General features: G+C 35.4%; 3 protein-coding genes and 2 long non-coding RNA genes across 12 annotated transcripts; 3 read left to right on the forward strand and 2 right to left on the reverse strand.

Moving 5' to 3' along the window:
• Positions 1 to 1,164: 1,164 nt before the first annotated feature.
• Positions 1,165 to 2,343, forward strand: LOC120260582 (ribonucleoside-diphosphate reductase small chain). Its single transcript, XM_039268094.1, has one exon. The coding sequence runs from the start codon at positions 1,226 to 1,228 to the stop codon at positions 2,225 to 2,227; it is 1,002 nt and encodes a 333-aa protein (XP_039124028.1). The 5' UTR covers positions 1,165 to 1,225; the 3' UTR covers positions 2,228 to 2,343.
• Positions 2,344 to 4,944: 2,601 nt separating this feature from the next.
• LOC120261212 lies at positions 4,945 to 7,778 on the forward strand. The gene is made up of 7 exons (XM_039268996.1): positions 4,945 to 5,080; positions 5,159 to 5,199; positions 5,847 to 5,904; positions 6,124 to 6,217; positions 6,855 to 6,939; positions 7,009 to 7,074; positions 7,466 to 7,778. Exons 1-7 carry the CDS (start codon positions 4,978 to 4,980, stop codon positions 7,562 to 7,564), a joined length of 546 nt encoding a protein of 181 aa, XP_039124930.1. The 5' UTR covers positions 4,945 to 4,977; the 3' UTR covers positions 7,565 to 7,778.
• A 90-nt stretch (positions 7,779 to 7,868) lies between these two features.
• LOC120261213 lies at positions 7,869 to 15,125 on the reverse strand. Of its 5 annotated transcripts, XR_005536574.1 has the most exons (6): positions 14,814 to 15,124; positions 11,952 to 12,448; positions 10,981 to 11,822; positions 10,719 to 10,800; positions 8,402 to 8,612; positions 7,869 to 8,317 (listed from the first exon to the last, which is right to left on the reverse strand). It is a non-coding gene; the product is annotated as an uncharacterized LOC120261213 (long non-coding RNA). The 5 variants fall into 5 exon arrangements; XR_005536573.1 differs by having other exon boundaries at positions 10,719 to 11,822; positions 14,814 to 15,125; XR_005536575.1 differs by lacking the exon at positions 14,814 to 15,124 and adding an exon at positions 13,012 to 13,143 and having other exon boundaries at positions 10,719 to 11,822.
• A 2,330-nt stretch (positions 15,126 to 17,455) lies between these two features.
• Positions 17,456 to 18,760, reverse strand: LOC120261821 (glucuronoxylan 4-O-methyltransferase 1-like). Its single transcript, XM_039269815.1, has one exon. It carries the CDS (start codon positions 18,611 to 18,613, stop codon positions 17,762 to 17,764), a length of 852 nt encoding a protein of 283 aa, XP_039125749.1. The 5' UTR covers positions 18,614 to 18,760; the 3' UTR covers positions 17,456 to 17,761.
• A 329-nt stretch (positions 18,761 to 19,089) lies between these two features.
• On the forward strand, positions 19,090 to 21,483 carry LOC120261823. 4 transcript variants are annotated; one of them, XR_005536647.1, is made up of 6 exons: positions 19,090 to 19,192; positions 19,753 to 19,787; positions 20,707 to 20,754; positions 20,879 to 20,943; positions 21,018 to 21,263; positions 21,363 to 21,483. It is a non-coding gene; the product is annotated as an uncharacterized LOC120261823 (long non-coding RNA). The 4 variants fall into 4 exon arrangements; XR_005536646.1 differs by lacking the exon at positions 19,090 to 19,192 and adding an exon at positions 19,419 to 19,670; XR_005536645.1 differs by lacking the exon at positions 19,090 to 19,192 and having other exon boundaries at positions 19,419 to 19,787.
• Positions 21,484 to 22,091: the final 608 nt, after the last annotated feature.

The raw sequence follows: 22,091 nt of genomic DNA on the forward strand, positions 1-22,091 counted from the left end.
TCTGGAAAACTAAGTCTCCTAGCAAAATCACCTTATTCTATTGGCTTGCCTGGGATAACAAAATTCTAACACTAGAGAACCTGTTCAAAAAAGGTTGCGACCCATATGCCACTGACACATGTATTCTATGTCATAATAACACTGAGTTAGTGGACCACCTTTTCTTAAACTGCCTCTACTCTGATCGAATCTGGTCTTTCTTCAAATGCTTATTTGATTATGAAACCCTACCTTCCTCAGTATCAAACATCTGGACCAATTGGATACCCTCTATTAATTATACTCTCAGAAATATTTGGGACCTATGTTTCATAGCCATCTTCTGGAATATTTGGCTGGAACGCAATAATCGTATTTTCAACCAAATATAATCATCTACTTCTACTACAATCTATAAAATTGCTAATATGATTCTCTCTTGGATTTCTGCAGATTCAGACTCCCACCAATTGGAAGCCTTAGAGGGTACTTAGAAGATCAAGCGTTCCCTAAGCTTCCTCAATTCCAGATCTATTGACCACACCGAAGATCTGGCGCCCAATCCGATTCAGGAGTAGTTTGTTTCTTTCTTCGCTGAGCTAGCATGTGTCTCCAGATGGCTGACTTCGCCGGCTTCAGATTGCTCCTCTTTCCTTCACCTTTTTACTTTCTATGTACTCTGTTCTCCTCATCCCTAGTGAGGATAGTAGTTTCTCTTTGTTTCTTTTATTCATTTGTCTTATCTTTTGTGCTTTGCTTTTTCTCTGTCATTTCCTTTTTTTAATAAATTTGTGATTTATTCATTTTTTTCAAAAAAAAAAAAAAATTCATAGATCTCAAGATTCTCAACATCACTTTGTTAAAAAAATTTATATTACAAGTTGATAGATTTTAAATTTAAATTTATTGTACTTCAAAATCAATTATTTATTACTTTCACGCATTAATTTACAATTTACAATTTACTGCATGCCACGTGTAATCTTATCCAAACAAAAGGAAAATCCTCCCAATCCCGCCAAAACTTCCGCGCCTAAATTTCAAATCTCTATACTCGGTAACCTCACCGTAAGCGGTAACATTACCACTTCGCCGCGCCTTCTTCTCCCGCAAGCTAAATCCCCAAAATTAAATTAAAATTTCGAAACCCCCGCCTTCTCAAAATGGGCCCTATATAAATCCCCCTCAATCCTCGATCGACTCCCAACCCACACTCCTCTCATCGTCTCTTCCAAATCATCCGACCATGCCGGCCATGCCTGTGCCTCTCTCCGACGAGCCCCTCCTCGCCCCTAATCCTGATCGTTTCTCCATGTTCCCCATCACCTATCCCAAGATCTGGGAGATGTACAAGAAGGCGGAGGCCTCCTTTTGGACAGCAGAGGAGGTCGATCTCTCCCAAGATCTTGGCCATTGGAACTCCCTCACTGCCGATGAGCGCCACTTTATCACGCATGTCCTTGCCTTTTTTGCTGCTTCCGATGGTATTGTCCTTGAAAACCTCGCTGGTCGCTTCATGAAAGAGGTTCAGGTCGCCGAGGCCCGTGCTTTCTATGGCTTCCAGATCGCTATCGAGAACATTCATTCCGAAATGTACAGCCTTCTCCTTGAAACCTATGTCAAGGATGCTGTTGAGAAATCTCGCCTCTTTCGCGCCATCGACACCGTTCCTTGCGTCGCACGCAAGGCCGACTGGGCCCTGCGTTGGATCGACGGCTCCGAGTCCTTCGCTGAGCGTCTCGTCGCCTTCGCTTGCGTGGAAGGGATCTTCTTTTCAGGTAGTTTCTGTGCTATTTTTTGGCTTAAAAAACGAGGTTTGATGCCAGGGCTGTCCTTCTCGAACGAGCTCATATCCCGCGATGAAGGCCTCCATTGCGACTTCGCGTGCCTCTTGTACGAGCTTCTCGTCAACAAACTCCCAGAAGATAGGGTGAAGGGCATTGTCGCTGATGCTGTGGAGATTGAGAGGGAATTCGTATGCGACGCGTTGCCGTGCGCACTGGTGGGAATGAACTGCGAGCTCATGAGCCAATACATTGAATTCGTCGCTGATAGGCTTCTTGTATCTTTGGGCTGTTCGAAGCTCTATGGTGCGACGAATCCGTTTGATTGGATGGAGCTCATCTCGTTGCAGGGGAAAACCAATTTCTTTGAGAAGAAGGTTGGGGAATACCAGAAGGCTTCGGTGATGTCTAACTTGAATGGTTTCTCTGATGCTCACGTCTTCAGGTTGGATGAGGATTTTTAGTTTTTTAGTTTCATTTTATGCTTTTTTAACTTTAATTATTGTTGATCTTAAGGTGCGTTTGTTGGTCGTTTTCTGGCAATTATAGCTAATGAAAATAAATACATAATTTGATATAATTGAGTTTTGCTCAATGTGTCCATATATATTATATACATACATGTATAATGAAATGAAATTCTCACAAGAAACATTATAATTCAAAGCTCTTGTTTTTAAGAAAAGTGATGACGGCCATGACATTTGTTGTTCCAAGTAGAATACTGTTGGAGATGAGGATCTTGTTTATGAACTGGTTAAATTGTTTGTCATCACCAATGTAATTGCATAGCCTGCCCCAACTCCTGTTGCAAGCATCAGTGCTACTACCTGTCCATTCATTTTTGTTTAATTATTGTACATAATCAATGATTTTATTATAAAAATAAATATTCATGAACAACCAGAAGAGAAAAATTAAAATCATTTATTCAAAAATAAATCAAAATAAAATTAAGACCGAATCTATTTATAAAGCTTTATATGATTTCTAATTTATGAAAAAGTTTAAAATTTAGATGAATTTATTTTTAAAATACACTTTTATTATATAGATATATTAAAAAAGAAGAAATGTATAATCCATATTACTTAATACATTGTAAAAAGTGTCTACCAAGAACAAGTGAAAAATAATAATAATAATAAAGAATAAAATATATTTTATGAGTCGTTAATTAGAGGAACCATAAGAAAAAGGCATGACTTATCATGTGCTTCTCCTTTTATGCAAAATGAGCATCAAATGGGAACTGCAACACAATGTTACTGACAGTCTATACCTAAAGAAAATTAAAATTAAAATTAATATTTCAATGGTATATAAAACTTTTAAAGAAAATTATAAAATAAAACTGTGGTTTTTGATTTTTGTAAAATAAAGATAGATTTTTGACATTATATATTAATGCACTAATATATACTGTTAAAGAGCATAAAATTTAAAGATGGTTAAAGGATTAGTTGCATTTATTTAAAAACCTACTCACCAATTGAAGGAGATTCTTCTGGCACACAAATAAATTTTCTAAAAAATATTTAATAAAAAAAATTAAATAAAAAAGGAAAAGTGTGCATTAAAAAATCTTTAAAAGTAAATAAAGTTGTCATTGCTTGCAAGACACACGATTCATAATCATTATTTTTTTTAAAAAAAAAGGTAAAACAAAACACCATGATGTACCTATAAACATGAATATATTTGAAGGTGGCTCTAGTGTTTCCTAACATGACGCTATCAGTTGTGAGGATAACAATGGATACAATGAGGAGAACAACAGTGAAGATCCTTGGCTAGAGAATCAAAGTACCAATTTTGGTTTCCATTTTTATTCAACTTTTTGGGCAAATTTGTTCTTCATTTTATGGTGTTTTTTGGGCGGATTTCTTAATATTAAGTTTTGAGTTTATTAGATTTCAATAATATGTTTATACATTGATTATATATAGAATATTCTTCAAATTTATTCTTCAAAAAGTTTTTTTTTAAAGGGGTTTATTAGCACCTCCAATCAAGTCAACAAGACATCAAAGAATCTCATAGGTTTTGGCTAAACATATTATTACTCCTCGTTCGGAAGCACCAAATGCGCATCACATCCAACACTATGATCTTTAATGATCTTATCTAAAACTACTGCTTTAAAAACTTTTCAAATAATCTATTAGGTTTTGTTTCGTTTTAAATAAAATTGTGAAAGCATGATTTCATTTATAATTAATCATGATATATATATATATTTTTTAAATTATAATTAATTGAATTTAACCTCAATATAATAATTTATAAAAAATACAATAAAATGGTATGCCTTTCACATTTTGGCCCTAAGTCGGTTCCCTGTTAGAACCGAGATCAAATTATGGGTATGAGCAAATTTTTAGAAGTGTGAATAGTAGTTGTATACGGGTGGTTTTAACGCTCACGTGTGTGTGGGTCCCACCCCCATTTACTTGATGAGGCTTGTACACACATTTGCATTTTTTAGCGGTCTAACCGCTTATTTTGACAAAAAAAAAAATAAAAAAAAATAAAATGTTATTTAATCAAACAATTGTTTATTTTTTAAAATACAAATATAGATAAGTAATGCGTTAAAGACAGACATACAAGAGGTTGAGTTATATAATATCTGTGCCATTCACCTATTTGAGCAAATGATTGAATGTGCCTTTTTAGAGAAAGTACAGGTTGTGTAGGGGACTCATTTCAATAGTCGATCACCGCCATAACATTTATATACAAAGAAAAAAATTTAAAATATAATTTCTTAAATAGTAACTATGGGCTAATCCAATGGTAACTACCCGTGGTTGTGACTGAGAGGTCTCGAGTTTGAACCTCTCAAATTATAATTAACTTTTTAGGTCCCCTATAGGAGTTCTGTGTAAGGAATACCTTTCGTTCTCCCCACTAGAGTTGTATGATAAGGGGTTATTTTTAAAAAGTCAATCAAACCACTATAACTGATGTACCTCTGTGTGTGTGTATATATATATATATATTTTTTGCTTTTTCACTTACCGACTTTGTCAATATATATATATATATATATATAATTTCTTGAATTTGTAGAGGTTTAAATGTATAAAAAAAAGGGGGAGATTTAAAAAATAAATAAATAATAATAAAACCAGAACGATGGACTTTTAGATACTTTATTTATAAATAGCGCCTGAGAAAACCCTGAACCTTTCCTCATCTCTTAAGAGACATGGCGTCGAACACCTCGAGTGCACTGCAGGACACGGGCATGCTCTCCAAGGACCAGCTTCTCCGCCTCTTCGCCCGCTTCTCTGCCCTCACTTCCCAGCCAGGTCCACACTCCTATCTGTTTCTTTTTGTTTTCTTATGTACCTTCTCTGATTCAATCCATTTGGTTGTTTGTTTTCCAGAAGTTAAGAAGCGAATCAGGGATGCAGTCAAGGACAAGCAGGTAATCCTTTTCTTTTTTGAAGTTTTTCTGTTGTTTTGTGATGATATCTTGATTCTCATGTCTGAGTCTTGTTTGATTTAATTGCTTGATGGTTTGTTTCTCTTGAGATTGATGGGGTCTGACGAAAGTTGAAAATTTTTGCTGTGAATCTCATTTTAGCTGAACTTACCTTTGTTTGTATGAAAGACCTTTGCGTTTGATTCTCACTGAACTCATACTGGTTTGGCACAATGCGCGCATCTCCTCTTGTTGACAAAATTCACTTATTTGTTCAAAATGGCTATCTGTTAAGCAACAACACATGTTCAAAGGGGGAGGATGTTATTGATGCTCAAATTGAGCAGGGTGATGGGCTGCATAAGCTATACCAAATTCTGGTACTAAGAACTAGATAATTATAGAATGAATCAGTTTGTAATGGAGAGGAAGTGGATTGGTTTGTGATGATTCCATCCAAACACTAGAAATATTGTCTATCTTTCATTATTCCCTTGTCACAAAGTGAACACATTTCTTTAAGAACTATGAATCATCCTCTTTTATGGGGAACTAGAAGATGGAGAAATTACTTACGAAACTTTCTAGATGCCATTGAGATTTTTATAGTTACTCCTATGCTGAAAGAAGTAATATTTCTTGGTGTGCAGGAGGCCGTCGCGGTTACTACTGCCATTCAAGAGGAAATATTTCTTGAAATGGGAATCGGTAGGTTAAATTTATGTACTGCTAGTGAAGTTATGTTATATATGATATAGTTTTATGAATGACCACAAATTGATATCCCGGTTTTACTGCCATCCTTGGTATGAGTTGCATGAGAGTGTGTAGAAGATGGCACCAAATCTTATTGCTGTAAAAGTGAATTTTAGGGCTTAAGAGTATCAGTATCGCTCACTGAAATCTTATACTCCCATCCTATGGCAGATCCAAGATTTGGTATTTCTTGCTTGGGGAAGATAAATTCTGTTTATGAAAATGATCAAGAATTGATGATTCAATTCTATGGCTTTGTTGCAAAGTAAGTCCCTCTATCTCTATCAACATACCTCCCTTTCCCCTTTCCTGAGTTATCATTTTCTTCTTATTTGCGAATGATTTAGTAGTTGATGAGTACCTTTTGTTTTGAGTTATGTGGTTTAGTTGGCAACTTTCACATTTTCTTTAGGCCACTGTCTTTTCCTTTCTGAAGCATTCACAGCATTACTCTTTTTAAAGTGAGGTCAGGAAACCCACAAACTCTGAGCTCATGCAACACAAGTTGCAGTGATTTTTAAAGTTTTTGAATTTGTCCAGTTAGAGCCATAGTTTCAATATAAGAATTCAGTCCATTCTGAAAGTATCAAAATACACCTTATAAAATCAAGAAATATGTACTGTTACCTATAATGCACCAATAATGAAAACTTTAGTCTTAATTTTGTAAAATTTTTTGCATGTAGGTAGATTGTGATATTTCATCAATGTCCTTACATTTTCCAACATAACAAGGTGGTGTTTCATAACAAACATCAGGCATCCATTAGCCTTTAAACCTGGTGTGATTACAAGAAGTTACCAATATCAGATTCTATAATTTATCAAGATCAAGTCAAACAGAATTTTATATTGGAACTTAAACATATTGTCTGTTTTCGCCAAAAAAAAAAAAAAAACAGGGAAGAAATGGCCTGTGATGAAGCTGAGCTTGAGCCTGATGAGTATGCAGAAAAATCACGCATTCAACATCAGTTGCAAGAGCAGGTAGATCACAAAGCCACTACTATTTCTATTTGAGACAAGGCCATAAGTTAGGGCAATGGTTAAATGCAGCAATTGGAGATGCTAAAACACATGCGCAAGTTTCATCCAGATGATCAATCGGCAATACTTGAAGCGGTGAGTTGGACATTTTGTTTTGTTTCTTTATGCCGTGTGCTGTTTCTGATATGATACTTAATTATGCTTGTGATAAAATTAGTTCTCCTGGCTGCTCAAGCCTAAATAGAATTGCCTGAGAATTTCCTGTATGCCATGCATCAAATAGTCAGAAATTGGATAATCACATGACAATGGTTTTGGTTTACATATAGTATACGGTAGATAAAACCATTGAATTCAATGCAATCACCGCCATTTAAATTAATGGCAAGCAAAAGCTTAGCCTTTTGAGGTAAATAGTATCTACTTGGTTATTTATTCTGTTAGCTCATTAATCTGTTTTATCCAGCCGATATAATCATTTGGTGAAGGTGAACTAATAATATTTTTACTGGTTTTACTGATACAGCTTCACAAACAAATGGAGAACGCCAATTTCGACAACAGTTCAACTGTTTTGAATTTTGATCAAATTCAAGAGATTATTCAGAAAAGAGTTGCCCCATGATTTGTCCAGGGGCTTTCTTTTAATTCATTTGACCATGGTAGCTTAGCTATTAGAGTTATCTTGGTTTATTTACCCCACATTTCTTTCAGCACAATTTCTTAATTATGAACCAGGTGTATTGACTGATTTTTTGGCAGGTACTTGTATTTTCCACTGAATATTTTGGCCATAAATTGGATTTTTTTTTTGTTAAAAAAAATTATGGGGCAAGTAGTAGTGCATGTTGTTTTAAAATTTTTTTGCAGCATTTAACAATGACGTAGAATTACAAACAATGCAACAAGATTAGATCTTATCACTTATGCACACTAAGATCTTTATCTTCTCTTTTGGGTGAGTTCCAGATATGACTCTAATAAGTGCTAGCCATCATCCTTATTCTGTATCACAAAAACCGCCTTTTTTGGCAAATAAAATCAAGCTGGTTATTGGCTATAATATTTTTTGACAGCAACTCCAGTCTATGGATTTTAAGCATGGATTGGGCTCAAGATTAGGCTAGGGCCAAAGGTTTTGCTTGACCCATTCAATGAACTAAGGCCGCCAGCAATCTATCTCTTGAGGTTTGGTAACACATCACTTCAATGAATCTGAAGCCTTTTGGATCTATGCCTGGGGCGTTTTAGCTTCTGATAATATTCTCTTGCCACTGTGATCCTGAAAACTGGGATCCCCCAGCAGCACCACTTCACTCACTGATCAATCACAGTCCGACATTGCAAATCCTCCACAAAAGCAATGCAATACAGTGGCCTGCACAATGAACGGATAGATCTCCAGAGTGAGTGTCTGAAACGAAATCTAATCAGTAATCAGCATGGATACACAGTGGATGACCTTTCTTGACCATTTCCTGTCAGATCAACATCCATCCACGTCTTCATATAGGTCCCACTCTCGCTCATGTGCACTGAATTATGCCCACCTACAAGGGCTTGATCTAACCCGAAAATTCTGGGCTTTTAGCTGTATCATGTATGATATTAGGGCATCTGTGCAGACTATTGAGAAGTTTGAGGAAACTCCTCCACTTGAACTTGGAAGTATCCTGCAGAGAAATTTTTGTCATGTACTGATGTACCTATCCATCATCATATTCTCTTTTAACCAAGAAATATTCAAAAATAACAAAGCAAACAAACATGATAACAAGAGATCCAGATTTGTTCATAAGATGACTAAGCAAACACCTAAAAAATAGAATTATAAACACATCTAGCCTACAATTTTAGTTCAAAACTTTCCATCTTTAACAAGCAGTAATTCTTAGAATGACCAAAAAACCTGAAAATTGGAGGAGACTAGCAATGAAATTGTTTTGATGTGATCTTGGGCAGGCCCGAACTATTGACAGAGCCCTACCCAAGAAGGCAAGAATCCTTGTCGGCATACTACTAAAGGCAAGGAAATGGGGACCGAGATCTGAAATGGGGGCATCCAAGGTGGTAGTGGGAGACCATGATACATGAATCATTGTCCAAAAAGGAGAGATCCCATCCCACCCACATCAACTGATTGACAAAGAGCACCTCTTTTCGTTCTGTTGATAGGCATCAACTCTAAAGCTGGCCTGGCTGGTGGGCTACTCAACCAGTCTCCCCCATGCACCAAGTTTCCTTTTTCCCCCACAGCTTTTCTTATATAAAGCAACCAACCACCAACCTTAAAAAGTATTTTCATGAAGGCAAGGTGGCATTAAGGTCAGCAAAAGCTGCAGCCTTTCAACTTATAAATGGTGATGATGTTTAGTAGAGCAGCAATGGTGATTTATATCACATCTAAACTTAACCTTTTCTCTCAAGTTTATGCTCTGTGATCTTGTCTGCTCACACTTTGGAATAAATAGATTGGGTGAGAAATGACTGAAGTTTCAATCACAATACACTCATTGTCCGGTCAAAACAAATAGAGCAACCAGATTGCAACTCAATTTTCCTTACTAATCCTTGCTTCAAGCCTACAAGTTATCTTTCAAAACAACACAGTTGAAATGCAATAAATAAATAAATAAATAAAAATAGCATGTAGGATTTCAAAGTTTGGTATTAGTCATTTCAACGGTATTATCTATTTTAGTATAGTGCTGTTGACCCATTTCCTTTTGAAGTCTCAACAATGATTGCAAATGAGGTTTTTCGGATCTACCGATACGATACCACATGTCTTCTTTATAATTTTATCCATAGAGTTAATTAGCACACTTTTGGTTATTGAATAGTGATATCTATTGGATTGTATGTGCTAAATTTGGTTGTTTGTCTATTGAGTTGTGTAGGTATCTATTGTTTTATCCATGAAAGCAACTATCGGTGCATGTATACTCTACTTTCATTTAGAAGCTAGACATGTGTCTCAACCTCAGGAAATCAAAATCTATCCGATGGAAGGTTGGATTTTCATCAATTCACTGTTAAGATAGATAGGTTAGATTGGCTACAGAGGATTTAAACTCCAGAATATATTTTATAGGAATGTTGAGGTTTTCAACCTCTTGTCATTGTCTGCATCAAGGAATCTAAACCATGTGAGACTTAGAGAAGAAATTTTAGCAATAATGCATGCAATCAACATCAGCTGAAGAAGAATTCAGCTATTATAAACTCCTAATATGATAGTAAAGTAACAAAAAGTTTTGTAGGCAAGGTAAGCATTAGTTCACAAGATACCAACAGGATGAGGACACAAATGATAAGAATCAAGAAAACTTGCTTTTTGGCATGGATTGGTCGCCTCCTAAGAATTTATTAGATATGGTTCTTTCAGATAGCAGTTTATAAAGAATGAAATTAAGCTTTAATTATTCTTCAATGAAAAGAAATAAAAATAAATAAATAATGTATGAGCAACTTTTATTCAGCGAACTTGTGTTCTAAGTAAGATCCAACTAGAAGGACAGGAACCAATCTACAGACACTAATTTTAGTCCTGGAATGAGTAGCCAGAAAAAAAAAACCACATGGTAGAGTCTAGTTATAAGGAGCATGGACCAAGCTAAGGCGAAAAAAAGGCAATCCAGCTTGGCAGTTCACAGTCCTGAGGTCTATAACCTCCTATGAAGCCAAGAATGCCCGAACCATGGGAATAATATATAAACACATGAAAGATGGAAGTAAAGTAAAAGCAAGAAAGAAAATATAACTTCATTAGAGCTAACCTCTAATATGGCCAACTAAAGCTGGACAAGTACAGCTAAACAATCAGATAGATCAGTCATGAATCTGGATCAAAAAGAGCTCCTGCATTAAAAACAACAGAAAAGACATAAATACCCTCCCTAACAAACAAGATCTCCAATTAGATGTAAACTTCAAAATTCCTCAAAAAAATAATAAAAAAAAATAAAAAAATGAAATGCAACTTGGAAAAACACTACAAGAAAGAAGTATAAAGAGACTGTCAAGACTCAAGACACACACCCTCACAACCCTCCACTTAGCTTATTCTGGTAACTCCTCTATTCTTCAATGGATGTAGAAGATCAAGAAGAAAGGGAACTACAACTACTACTTCCCAAACCCTCTACCAAGCCTGCCCTTGAGATACCCAAGTCCTCAGAGATGAAAACAGTTATCATTCCTTCAGACTCTCCACCACTTGACTTGAATCTCTCCATTAGCGTTAGTCCTGTGCAATCAGCTACAGGTGAAGAGGTTCAAAAGCAGCATCAGAAATATCCAAATTCTGAAGCAACATACGACTGAGCAAATTCGACTGGCTGCTGTAGAGAAGGCTTATGCAGAGAGAGTACGGGAACTGACAAGGAGGGAGATGGAGCTAGCAGAGAAGGAGTTTGCACGAGCAAGAATGGTGTGGGAGCGAGCTCGGGAGGAGGTAGAGAAGGCTGAGAGGATGAAAGAATTGGCCACCAAAAAAGTTGGCGCCACATGCATGGAGATTACCTGTCAAGCTTGCAGACAACGCTTCAGGCCATAGACCAGTATCATGGATGCTTCTCAAAGTCCGAGCCTTCTTGTGAAGGAAAACTTGTTAGATTTCACCAAACCTGTTGTGTCTACCTCACCTCAAAAGTAAATTTGCTCTGAATGATATTTCTTCTCTCTTTCTTTTCTTCCAACAATGCTCAAATGAACCAACAAATAGCTTGGTTTGAACAAGAAAAGAATCTTTGGAACAAGGTAATTCTAACCTTCTTGGGTGGGTGAGATCAGCGTATGAGAAGAGACTAGTGTTTAATTGGTCTGTCCAATCGTGGCATTCACACTAAGAATTCTAACTTACTCTGTGATCCACGATATTCCTGCAAATCAGAAGCCAAACAGGTCCTTCAGCTGAATGAGATTTAATGATATAAGTAGACACCCATAACATGTGGTTGAGTTAATTAAAGAAACCTTTAACGTAAATATATAAATATCAAAGTATTTACCTTTGGTTTCTTATAGATCTTCTGCGTCCAATTATTCTACTTTGAACCATTGTTTAGGAGTTTGAAAATTGAAAAGGGGGGCAAGCCCATTTTATGACAGAACCGAAAAGGGAAACCAATGGCCATTACTGTGTGATCTTTGCTTATTTAATTTTATGAATACTCTGCATCCATCATCAACTTCCTTTTCATCGATGATAACAATAACATTAGGACTATTGGTAATGCAGACAGGATTATCAGACGTGCGTGCAAATGCTTTGAGCACCAACATGGGTTCCCTCTATACTTTTGAGCTTTTTCATGAATGACCTCAATCATGAATTCATGCTGCAATACCTCTGATGTCCAAGTCACTGATGCTGCATCTTGCAGTACCTCAAAAGAAAGGCGAATATCACTTCTCTGCTGCAGCGTGCCCAGAAGACCACCAAAACCAAGTAGGTGTCTCGTCATGATCGAAACAAACGCAGAAGAAGAAGAAGAAAGATTTAGACCTGATAACAGCATATGAGAGTTACAACCACAGCAGCAAAAGAGGCAATCAGGTATATATTGGTTTGTTAAAATCTTTCAATAAGGACATGTGACGCAGAGAGTAAATGACTCATGTACATGTTCTCACAAAAGCTCAATGTGAAGAGAAACATAGTGAGCTATATAACTATACGGTAAACAGTTGCTAATTTCAGTAATGCTCTCATGAACTTCACTACAAGCAAGAATATTCTATCAAAGATATCATCATAGCCTTTGCGAGAAGTAAAATATAAAACGAGAAATTATTAACCATCTGCAAGCAATTTGATATTCTACTATCGAACAACCCACCAACACTGAATAACACAAATTAGGATAAACATGAAAAAAAAAAGCATGAAGGACTGCCGTAAGTTATCACTGACAGGCCATGAAAATTAGTCCTATTCTGTCAAAAATCAAAATCAGCTGTTGAAAGAAACTGGCATTCCTTAGGCTGGAGTAAATAAATTGCATCAATACGACCAATGAACATGACTACTTTTCAACGGAATAAGCATCATCATCATAAGAAAACTACCACCACCAGCAAGGATGGATGAGCGCCTGACACATAAGGCATCCTGCTAATTTGAGCTACAAGAAGGACAAAGCGTTCACAGCTTTACCCAGCATACTAGGAGGCTGTTTTCCCACCTTGATCCTACAACACTTGGCCTCCAACAAACAACCTTAATGATGCGCCAAGTCTTGCCTCCAAAAACCATTGATTGCCACTAAAAATCAATAACAACATTCTATTACATTTCCTTATGAAAAGCAATGACAAATACAACGCCACTTGTTCCATTGCCAACGAATGGGGCCATAAAAGAAACATATTTTATTCTTTCTCTGTCAGAGAAGTGGCAAGAATCTTAATGATGTAAGGAAACCCAACTGGGGAAGGAAACAAAGACTTCAGCTCAAAGGACCTCAACGAGAATATACTTCTATTAGAAATGTCAAATGAAGCCATGGAAAATATTAGAAGCTAACTTTAGGGGGTTTTAGAAATACATGTGATGCTTGCCCAGAATAATTCACTATTGTCGTTCAGTATACAAGCTTTTTAACTCCAAGACCAGGTTTATGGTTGATGAAGCAAATTAAAGTTTTTTCATTTATATTTTGATTTAATTTATTTTATTTTAAAGAGACAGACTGGTCATATGACACCAACAGAAATAAACTAAAAGAAATATCAGCAAAAAAATGGGGCTAATCAAATGGAAATAATTGGAATCAACATGACATGGGGAAGAGAGAATCTGATTTAGATCAGCCAAACTTTCCAAGTCAGCTCCAAATCAAGCCAAATAAGAACTGCACGAGAATGGCTCTAGTTAAGTTAGCTTGCCTCGACTTTTGCCTCAGCTAATATTCTCAAGGGTATGACTTGCCCAAAATAAACAAATAAATAAATAAAAATAAAAAACATAAAAAAAATGAAAACGGCTCCAGGTAGATTCAAGTTCAATTGATAGTATGGTACGGCTATTATCGCAGAAAAACATGAAAATACAAAAGCAAACTCCAGCTAATATGATTTCAGCATCTGAGCTTAGCCAAGCAGCTCACGCTTGGTTTATGCATCAAATGATAGAGCCAAATTAAAGTTGTTCCCAGAACACTTACATATTTAAATGGTCAAGCAAAGCAGGGAAAAGGTGCAAATGAGCATTATTGTATTCAGTATCATACTTACTCCATCCAAGTATAAGAAAACCCATTCTCCTTATTGACTAAAAGTATATTTGTAATAAACTACCTAAAGTAATAAATGCATGCTCTTTTGGTTTATCTTGTGACGACATTATTCATCCAACTTTCATGATATAATTAACACATACTTAGAATGTCACAAGCATTTCTTTTCCACCACTATAAGAATAATTTTCATAGAAGTCATAATACCTAATAGGCCTACACAGCCCATGAGTTACCCTCTACACTTGGTCTAATTAAATAATTGCGCAAGTATTATGCTCATTAGACCTTCTCTTCTTTCACCATTCACAAAGACTGTCCATGAAATTGCACTAAGGACAATGTCTAACAACCTAGCATGCTACAAGCCTCCTGTTCCTTCTCTTTTGTTCTTCAAAGAGATCCTATGGAGTTCATCCTCAAAAAATAACCTCAAAACTCAAAAATCCCACATATTACACCACAAGTGCAAGTTTCTTCGGTCACTAGCAAAGACAATCAAACAATTGCTTACATATACGCAAAGCTACAACAACACACATAAACAAGATGCAAATACTGTTCCAGAAACCAGAATGATAAAAAGCCATTCAAAGAACAGAATCCTAATAAATAGCAAAAGGAGATCAGTACCAGAACAAATCGTTAAATCAGAACACAGTAAGATGGAATCTTGGACATTCGATCATGGAAATCCCTAGAGCTGTCTCCCCATTGCAATAAAGACACTCCAATTGATGGAAAACGAAACAGATCAGATAACCCCTTGCTTCTGTGATAAAACAGGGCATTGCGCAGAGATCGACCCTAGCTAACGAAATAAGGAGTGGAAAGAGGATGAGGAAATGGATCTAAACTTCGAGGTTTGTAGAGCTTGTGGCACTCCTCGAGGGATCGCCGGAATGCCACCGTGCCGGCGACGTGGCGGCCCCATGAATCGCGAGCTCTCAGATGGTGAATCTCAGCGGGGGCGCACTGCTGTTTAAATAGGGTGGCAGCCAGCACGATTAATCCGTCCGCGACGAGATGTGCTATCGGATCCGTTTTTTAATTGTTATTACGGATCAGAATCCGAACCCGTTAGTGTAATTTCGGATCTTTGATGATATTCCAAATTTCCAATTTCCAATTAATTTTTACTTCAGTTTACCATAAAGATAAAATTGAAAAACCTTTTTAACTTGTTTTTATAAATAAAATTATTGAGAATTATGACCACACCATTTTAAATGGAGATGTTAACTCTCAATTGGCCAAGTAAGTTGAATATTAAAATAGTAAAAAAAATTATGATTTTATTTTAAACTTTTAAATTATAAAAATTTGAACCTTTATCTTTGGTCACTTGGTTATTGTAGTTATAACTAAGTACTGGTTTATATTTTGATGCAATGCCCATGTGGAATCACACACATATGTTTGAATGTTTGATTTATTTTAAATGCTTCATATATATATATTGTTCATTGGTTGATCAACATTGTAATATATTTTGGTTGTTCAAACAATGTTAACATTTGATTGTTCATACACATGTTATTTAGAACTTAATTATGCTATTGCAAATGTTGTATTATGTGTTGATTGATTCGATTATAAAGAAAAGACATGATATAATGTAATAAGAAATTAAATTCCAATTTCGAGTAGATTGTTTGTAAACAATTTTTTAATTATGTACAAGTATTATTTAATGTAAAATATATAAATTCTATGAGGTAAGTTAACATGAGTTTTACTAATATCAATAGCAACCGCTATGTTATATTTTAGTGGCTATTTTATTACTTATGATTTTTTTTTTGGTTTTATGCGGGTTTTTTTTTAATAATTTATTACTTTCAATTTATTTTTATCTTTTAAAGAATATTTATATCAACTTAAATTTGTTTTAATAAATAAAAATAATTAGTTATGACATAAAAAAAAAAAGTTCATGTCAATCCAAACCAACAATAGTTGCATGTAAATGATCTTCTTTAAATATAAAATTCAATTCCAAAAACCTTGATTATTTTTATTTTATCTAAAATTTATCGGAAATTTACAATTTACTGTTGACTTACTAGTCAACCTGGTCAAAAAGGAGATTAAGGTATAACATTTACTCGATTCCAAATATTGTATTTCAGCCATTTTATTTTTATTTTTATTTTTTTTCTAAAAAAAAGTTTTATTTATGTAAATACGAGTCTAATAAGCGGGTCGGGTTTGAGACATACCGGATCAAAACCCGTGCCCGATTCACACTCACCCTCGTTTACAGTTTCCCATTCCTCTTTTTTTCCTCCAGTTTTTGAATTAATGGCGCCAAAGCAGTGGGTGAAAACAGCGCGAAAAGCAGAGAAGGCACAAAGGACTCGTATTGCCCTGGCGAATTCCTAGGGTTTGGTTGCTTCTTTTCCCGGTGAATTCTTTCTCAACCTTGATTTCGATTTCATTATATCATTGAAGACATCTAAGACTTGTTTAATTGTAATTCATTCTACTTTTGTGATGTTTTCCATGATTTGTATGGAAACAGGGTTGATTTGGTTGAAATTAGGGGCCCATTTTTATCAAAACGAATGCGTAGTTTTGATTTTATTTGGTTTACAGTCTCTGTTAGGGAAATTAGACTGCTTCTGGCTTTGAACTTTGTTTGATTTCTTGCACTTTGAGGCATTCTGATTGTGCAGCATTGAGCATACATTGGTTAGCTGTAAAGGATGGAAATGTTTGTCATATTTAGTTTCTTTGTTTCAAAGCATCACGTATTGTAACTGTATATTGAATGAAAAGGTAAAGGATACAAACTGTCGGAAATCATTACGGACAACATATACTTTTGTAATCTTGTCAAATGTGGATACTATGATCAAGGAATTGCATAAATTAAGGATTCATAATAATTACCGGTTAGCTTCAGTATGATGCCAATATGCCATGTCAATAGTCTGGGAAGCATTATTTGGATTTGTATGATTATATTATTTGCTTTGTGAGCTTTTAGCCAACTTCATGAGTTAGTATTGGAGCTTTTGATCCTCATGTCCAGCATTGCATTTGTTTTTTTTGTTAAAACAAGCGTGTGCGTCTATATATACCATTTGGATAAAATTAAGTAGGCATTTCAATTTGCATTATTGTTTCATCTCTATCCTTGTTTCAACAGCCCTGGGTACATTATCATCTGATTTCACCTAAATAGAGTTGTCATTTGAGCTAAACTAAATAATTGTTGTATCTGAATTCTTTAAGGTTTGGGACCATTACAACTACCCATGAAATCAACCTCAACCAAATGGTTGGTTCCCATTTTTTTTTGCTCTTTTTACTCAGGAATGCTTCTCCAGCTTGAAAACTGCTCATTTGGAGGTTATTCACTTCTCCGCATGTTATAATTTTGTATTTGAAGAGACATTGGTAATGCCTTTAAATTTCAGTTGCCACGTTGTGCTACTGAATAAACATATTTTCTCAGCTAGTAACTTGAACAACTAATACGAATTATACATCAGCCATAATATATGAAGTTGGACATTAAATCACAAAAAAAAAAACCATGCTTTACGAGATATAAATGTTGAGAAAAAAATTATTTATGAATTCCTACTCATGGCTGAAGCATTGCCCTCGCAAAAGCTAGCCGAGCTTAAACCACCTTTTCCTTGAAAATGCCATAGGTTTCCTTTGGATGAAACCAGATTTTCTTGACAAAGAAACTCCCTTGAATACCACTTCTCAATCATATGGTTTGTATCATGAACAAAAACATCTGTTGAATTTCCAGATCTAGCAAGCATACCTGCTGTGTATATTGCTCTCATTCTTCCTGGTGCCTCTGGCTGGTCTCCTCTTGGTCCATCAATCACCACCACATCCCATCTTCTCCTGTATATTTCATTTGGCAAGTTAGTCAGTGCTAGCTTGCATTGTGATTCACGAAGTTTTCTGGCCTTTGGTTTGCACTCAGGGTGTTCTCTAGCATGCTTAAGCAGCTCAAATGCTTCACTTGCTTTATCCTGGTACTCCACACTGTAGACTTGTACAGCATTGGTTTTCAGGGTTCGGTTTCTGAGTTTTTGAGCATCATCTTCAAGGAAGATAGTGGTGCCTCCTTTGTTTAGCTTGGAAATGTCAAGGAGTTGAGCTTTTAGTCCAAATATGAGGAGGTTGCAAGGAGCTCTGTGTGAAATGACGTCTGAAATAAGATGATATTGTTTGTGGTTGAGGGGCTCTTCTTCAGAAGAGCTCCTATACTTTGCAAACCTTTGGGACATGTGTGGAATGCGGTCTGGCAATGTAGTGTTTTGATGCATCAGTGTGTTCAGAAGTGGTGGATGCTGAGAATAGGAGAAAATGTTGAGTGTGATTCTGAAGAGTCTGATGAGGCATACGGTTGAGAGAATGAAGAAGAGGGTTAGTATGAGATTCTTTGTGGGGATTTTCATGGCTCTCTGTTCCTAGTCCTAATGACTAATTGCTGATGGCTCCAAGGCTCCTTTATGTAATTGCTCTTGGCCAAGAAATATGGCCTTGTGATTCTCAGAAGAGATGGCAGGTGAGTTGATTATTTGTTCTTGTTCTGATTTTAAATTGGCCTAAGCTTTCTTGTGATCTAAGGAGGTGTTTTTTGTTGCTCTTTAAAGATTTCCCTTCATTGAAGGAATAAAACACAATAATTCTGAATTGTTTCTTAATCCTTATTGTATAACAGAAAAAATATTCAATTTTACTCAAGTTGTTTTCATGTTTGTTGCTCCATTTGAGTGACTTGGAAGACAATTGATTACATTTTTCTTTTTCTATAATTCTGTGGAGAAATTCAACTGATACCCATAGACAAGACAGGTGGTAGTTCTCATGGATCTAAAATTTATTAGTTGCTTTCCCTTTGATAACAAACATTCCAACCTCTCCAGCCCATCTATGATTAAGAATTATTAAGCATGGTGTGACTATATTCTAGTTGTACAGTTGATCAAGAAGGCCCTAATTTTCATTGAAAGTGACACCCTTGTATATAATTGGTAAGGACAGGCCCTATGATATCTTCATTTATACTCATTCTGACCATGAATTTTAATTATTCAGATATAATGCATTGATGCTTACTGGAAACCTAATTCTAATGAGATTGCCAGGCCAACCAAATGGTTGTTTGTGCAAAATATTGTTAACGAAGGGAGGTTGAAACTGGTCAATGATTTCTAGAATAGTACCCTCACACCTTCCCTAAGAAGGTTCAAGGTTCTTTTTACCTTTATGCTCCTCAGTCCTTATTGCCCTAGTTTTGCAGTATCACTAAATCATTCCCTTCTATATTGCCAAATTTCAATGGAAAATCTCTGCGAATTTTAAAATTTCTAATTAGTACCATAATTATCTTCACTTTCTTGTTTTTGGCACTTTTTGCAATCCAAATATATAGAAGCATTGTGTATATTTTTGCTGTGAAGTAATGGTAGTCTCCACTGATGGATCATCTCTAGATCCATATCTAGAAAGGTCTATGGAGAAAATTGCAAGTGTGTGTATATATATATATATATATTTGTATTTTAATGCTTTTTTCTCTCTGTTTCTTCAGGTTTTCCATCCTGTTGAATAATGTTTCAAATTGAGGTAAAAATTGCTGCTCTTAACTTTTTTCAGCCTATAGAACAAAATTTTAACTTATCCCTTGAATAGCTAAAAATAGTTAGAACGGTCATTCAATAGTTAACTGCAAGTCTTGTTTTATTTTTCGTGTGTTCTAGTATGCTTCCTATCTGAAACTGCAGGTTAACATTGTTTTCATCTACACAAGTCACTGCAATTCACCAAGTGGTGGAAAATTATTGTTTTGCAGTGATTTCCGACAAGTGAAAAGGTTATCCATAGTCTAACACTATCATTCCATAACCTTAACTCTTGTTTGCTTGCACATTCACTTTGACTCTTTGCAACAGCCCATCTGCACAACTTGTTCCTGGCTATAATGTTGATTTCTTGATTGCAAGTAGAAGGCACTGAGAAGTTACTATGTATTACCCTGCATTCCTAAATGCTTGATGTTGCTCTTCATTCACTGCTAGCAATCATCAACTTAATTCTTGCATCACAAATTAATCCTTTTCCCCTTGTGAGACCCGACATTCTTTAATTAAGGGATAGCAACCAATCACTGACCTTTTCCTATTTTAAGATCTAATCAGATTGGTTGAGTATAAACCATCTAAATCTTAATTTGGAATAGTTTTAGTTGTTGAGATCATATTTACTAAAAACTCTTTTTTTTCAGCAATTGTCTATTGTTTGTTTTTTTACTTTCTGTCAAGGTTGTTTGTTAGTATAAAAGTTGCTGATAATCCAATCAATAGGGCATACTCAACCCTCCATTTTGAATAATGTTCCATAGACAGAACGTTGTCTTTTTGGCGGGTCATGGTATAGGCTAACATCTTAATCTTAATTCGTTTTCTCTTCTGAAACCGTTTCATTTGCCAAACAAGAGGTGTCTTCCTTTAACATCTTGACAAATACCTCTCTATCTTTTGTTTAGGAGAGTAGAAGAATATCTGCATGAGAATTCAAGTTTAAGTTTAACAAGGTAAATCAATTATTCAATCAATCCCTCTTTCATTGCTGTTCTGTTTCTGAATTTAGACAGTTTCACTGCTAATGCATTGACAAATTAATTTGTCTCACAAAAAATGCAAACTTATCCATTCAAGAATTCTGCTTTACCGATGTCTTGCGAACAATCTCAAGCAAAAGATCAAACAGTATGCAAATGAAGGTAAATCAATCTTCCTTCTTGAATTATTGTTCTGTTCAAGAATATATAACAGCATTGCATGGTCTTGATTTCAGATGCCTCATTGATCTACTACAAGCCATCAATATCTCCAAAGAAAGGTAGGTGAAAATCTATCAAGAAAACTCTAGAGTATAGCTCATCCAGGTAAGAATCCTACATTTCATGAAACTTTGTTCCAATACCAAAGATTTAATCTCAAAACTGGTCGAGTTCTCAACCACTATGGATTAACAGCAGATGAATGATAACATGGTAGTATTTCACTACAAATTATAAGGATGAACTGTTGCTGCTAATAGGTATGACTACTTAGTATTATGACGTGCAGACTGTGTAAAGCAAATTTATTAGGATTCAAAAGAGTGATACAAGCGCCATGAACATTGGTTAAATTTCAGGATCAAATGTGAGAAGCACAAGGTTATAAGGAGTATTCAATGCAACATATTTTAGAGGTACGGTGGAATTAATAACATGTCCTTTGGCGCTGTGCCGGCTTCCAGGACTGCATGCCTTTCGGTAAGTGGAAAATCATTCTGTTTCATAAAGTTTGGTTTTATAGTATGCTTGGGATTTTGTTTGAAATGGTTATTCAAAATAGTTTTTTTTTTTTAAAAAAAAAAAACTATATTAATGGGAAATATTTCAAAATCAAACACAGATAAAAATTCCATATTGGTTCAGTTACCAGTATGATAATTTTCTAAATTAATTTAAATTTGATAATTTTTCTATCTAAAAAGGTTTTATTTATTTTGTCTCCCTATTAGTCGTGCTTTTGTTATGTGATTTGTTGATGTTTGATATTATTATTATTATTATTATTTATTTATTTATTTATTTATTATAGTTTTGCTGTGGTGGTTCAAAGTTTAAGAAAGTTTATAAATAAACTGTATTTTTATCTCCATTAATTAATCAGATGACATGGAGGTAGCTAGTATGTAAAAGAGGTTATTCTAAGCACTAAATTAACTCTGGACAAGATGTCTCATATTTAAGGGCCTCAAGGTACAGAAATCTAAATCTAAATCCCTGAGTTTAGATATGCACCCTCCACCCCTACTGTGCAAATTAAGACCCAGCAAGGCTGTAGGCATAGGTGGTAGGACAATACAAGTTAGTGG

This window comes from Dioscorea cayenensis, chromosome 5, assembly GCF_009730915.1.
Source record: "Dioscorea cayenensis subsp. rotundata cultivar TDr96_F1 chromosome 5, TDr96_F1_v2_PseudoChromosome.rev07_lg8_w22 25.fasta, whole genome shotgun sequence".
NCBI classification, from domain to species: Eukaryota; Viridiplantae; Streptophyta; class Magnoliopsida; order Dioscoreales; family Dioscoreaceae; genus Dioscorea; species Dioscorea cayenensis.

What these genes read in the sequence shown, in the direction of transcription:
- LOC120260582 (XM_039268094.1), top strand. Translation starts at nt 1,226, where the DNA reads ATGCCGGCCATGCCTGTGCCTCTCTCCGACGAGCCCCTCCTCGCCCCT.
- LOC120261212 (XM_039268996.1), top strand. Translation starts at nt 4,978, where the DNA reads ATGGCGTCGAACACCTCGAGTGCACTGCAGGACACGGGCATGCTCTCC. An exon ending in ATTTCTTGAAATGGGAATCG is followed by an intron (nt 5,905 to 6,123) that starts GTAGGTTAAATT and finishes ATCCTATGGCAG; the next exon opens with ATCCAAGATTTGGTATTTCT. An exon ending in AACATCAGTTGCAAGAGCAG is followed by an intron (nt 6,940 to 7,008) that starts GTAGATCACAAA and finishes GGTTAAATGCAG; the next exon opens with CAATTGGAGATGCTAAAACA.
- LOC120261821 (XM_039269815.1), bottom strand. Translation starts at nt 18,613, where the DNA reads ATGAAAATCCCCACAAAGAATCTCATACTAACCCTCTTCTTCATTCTC.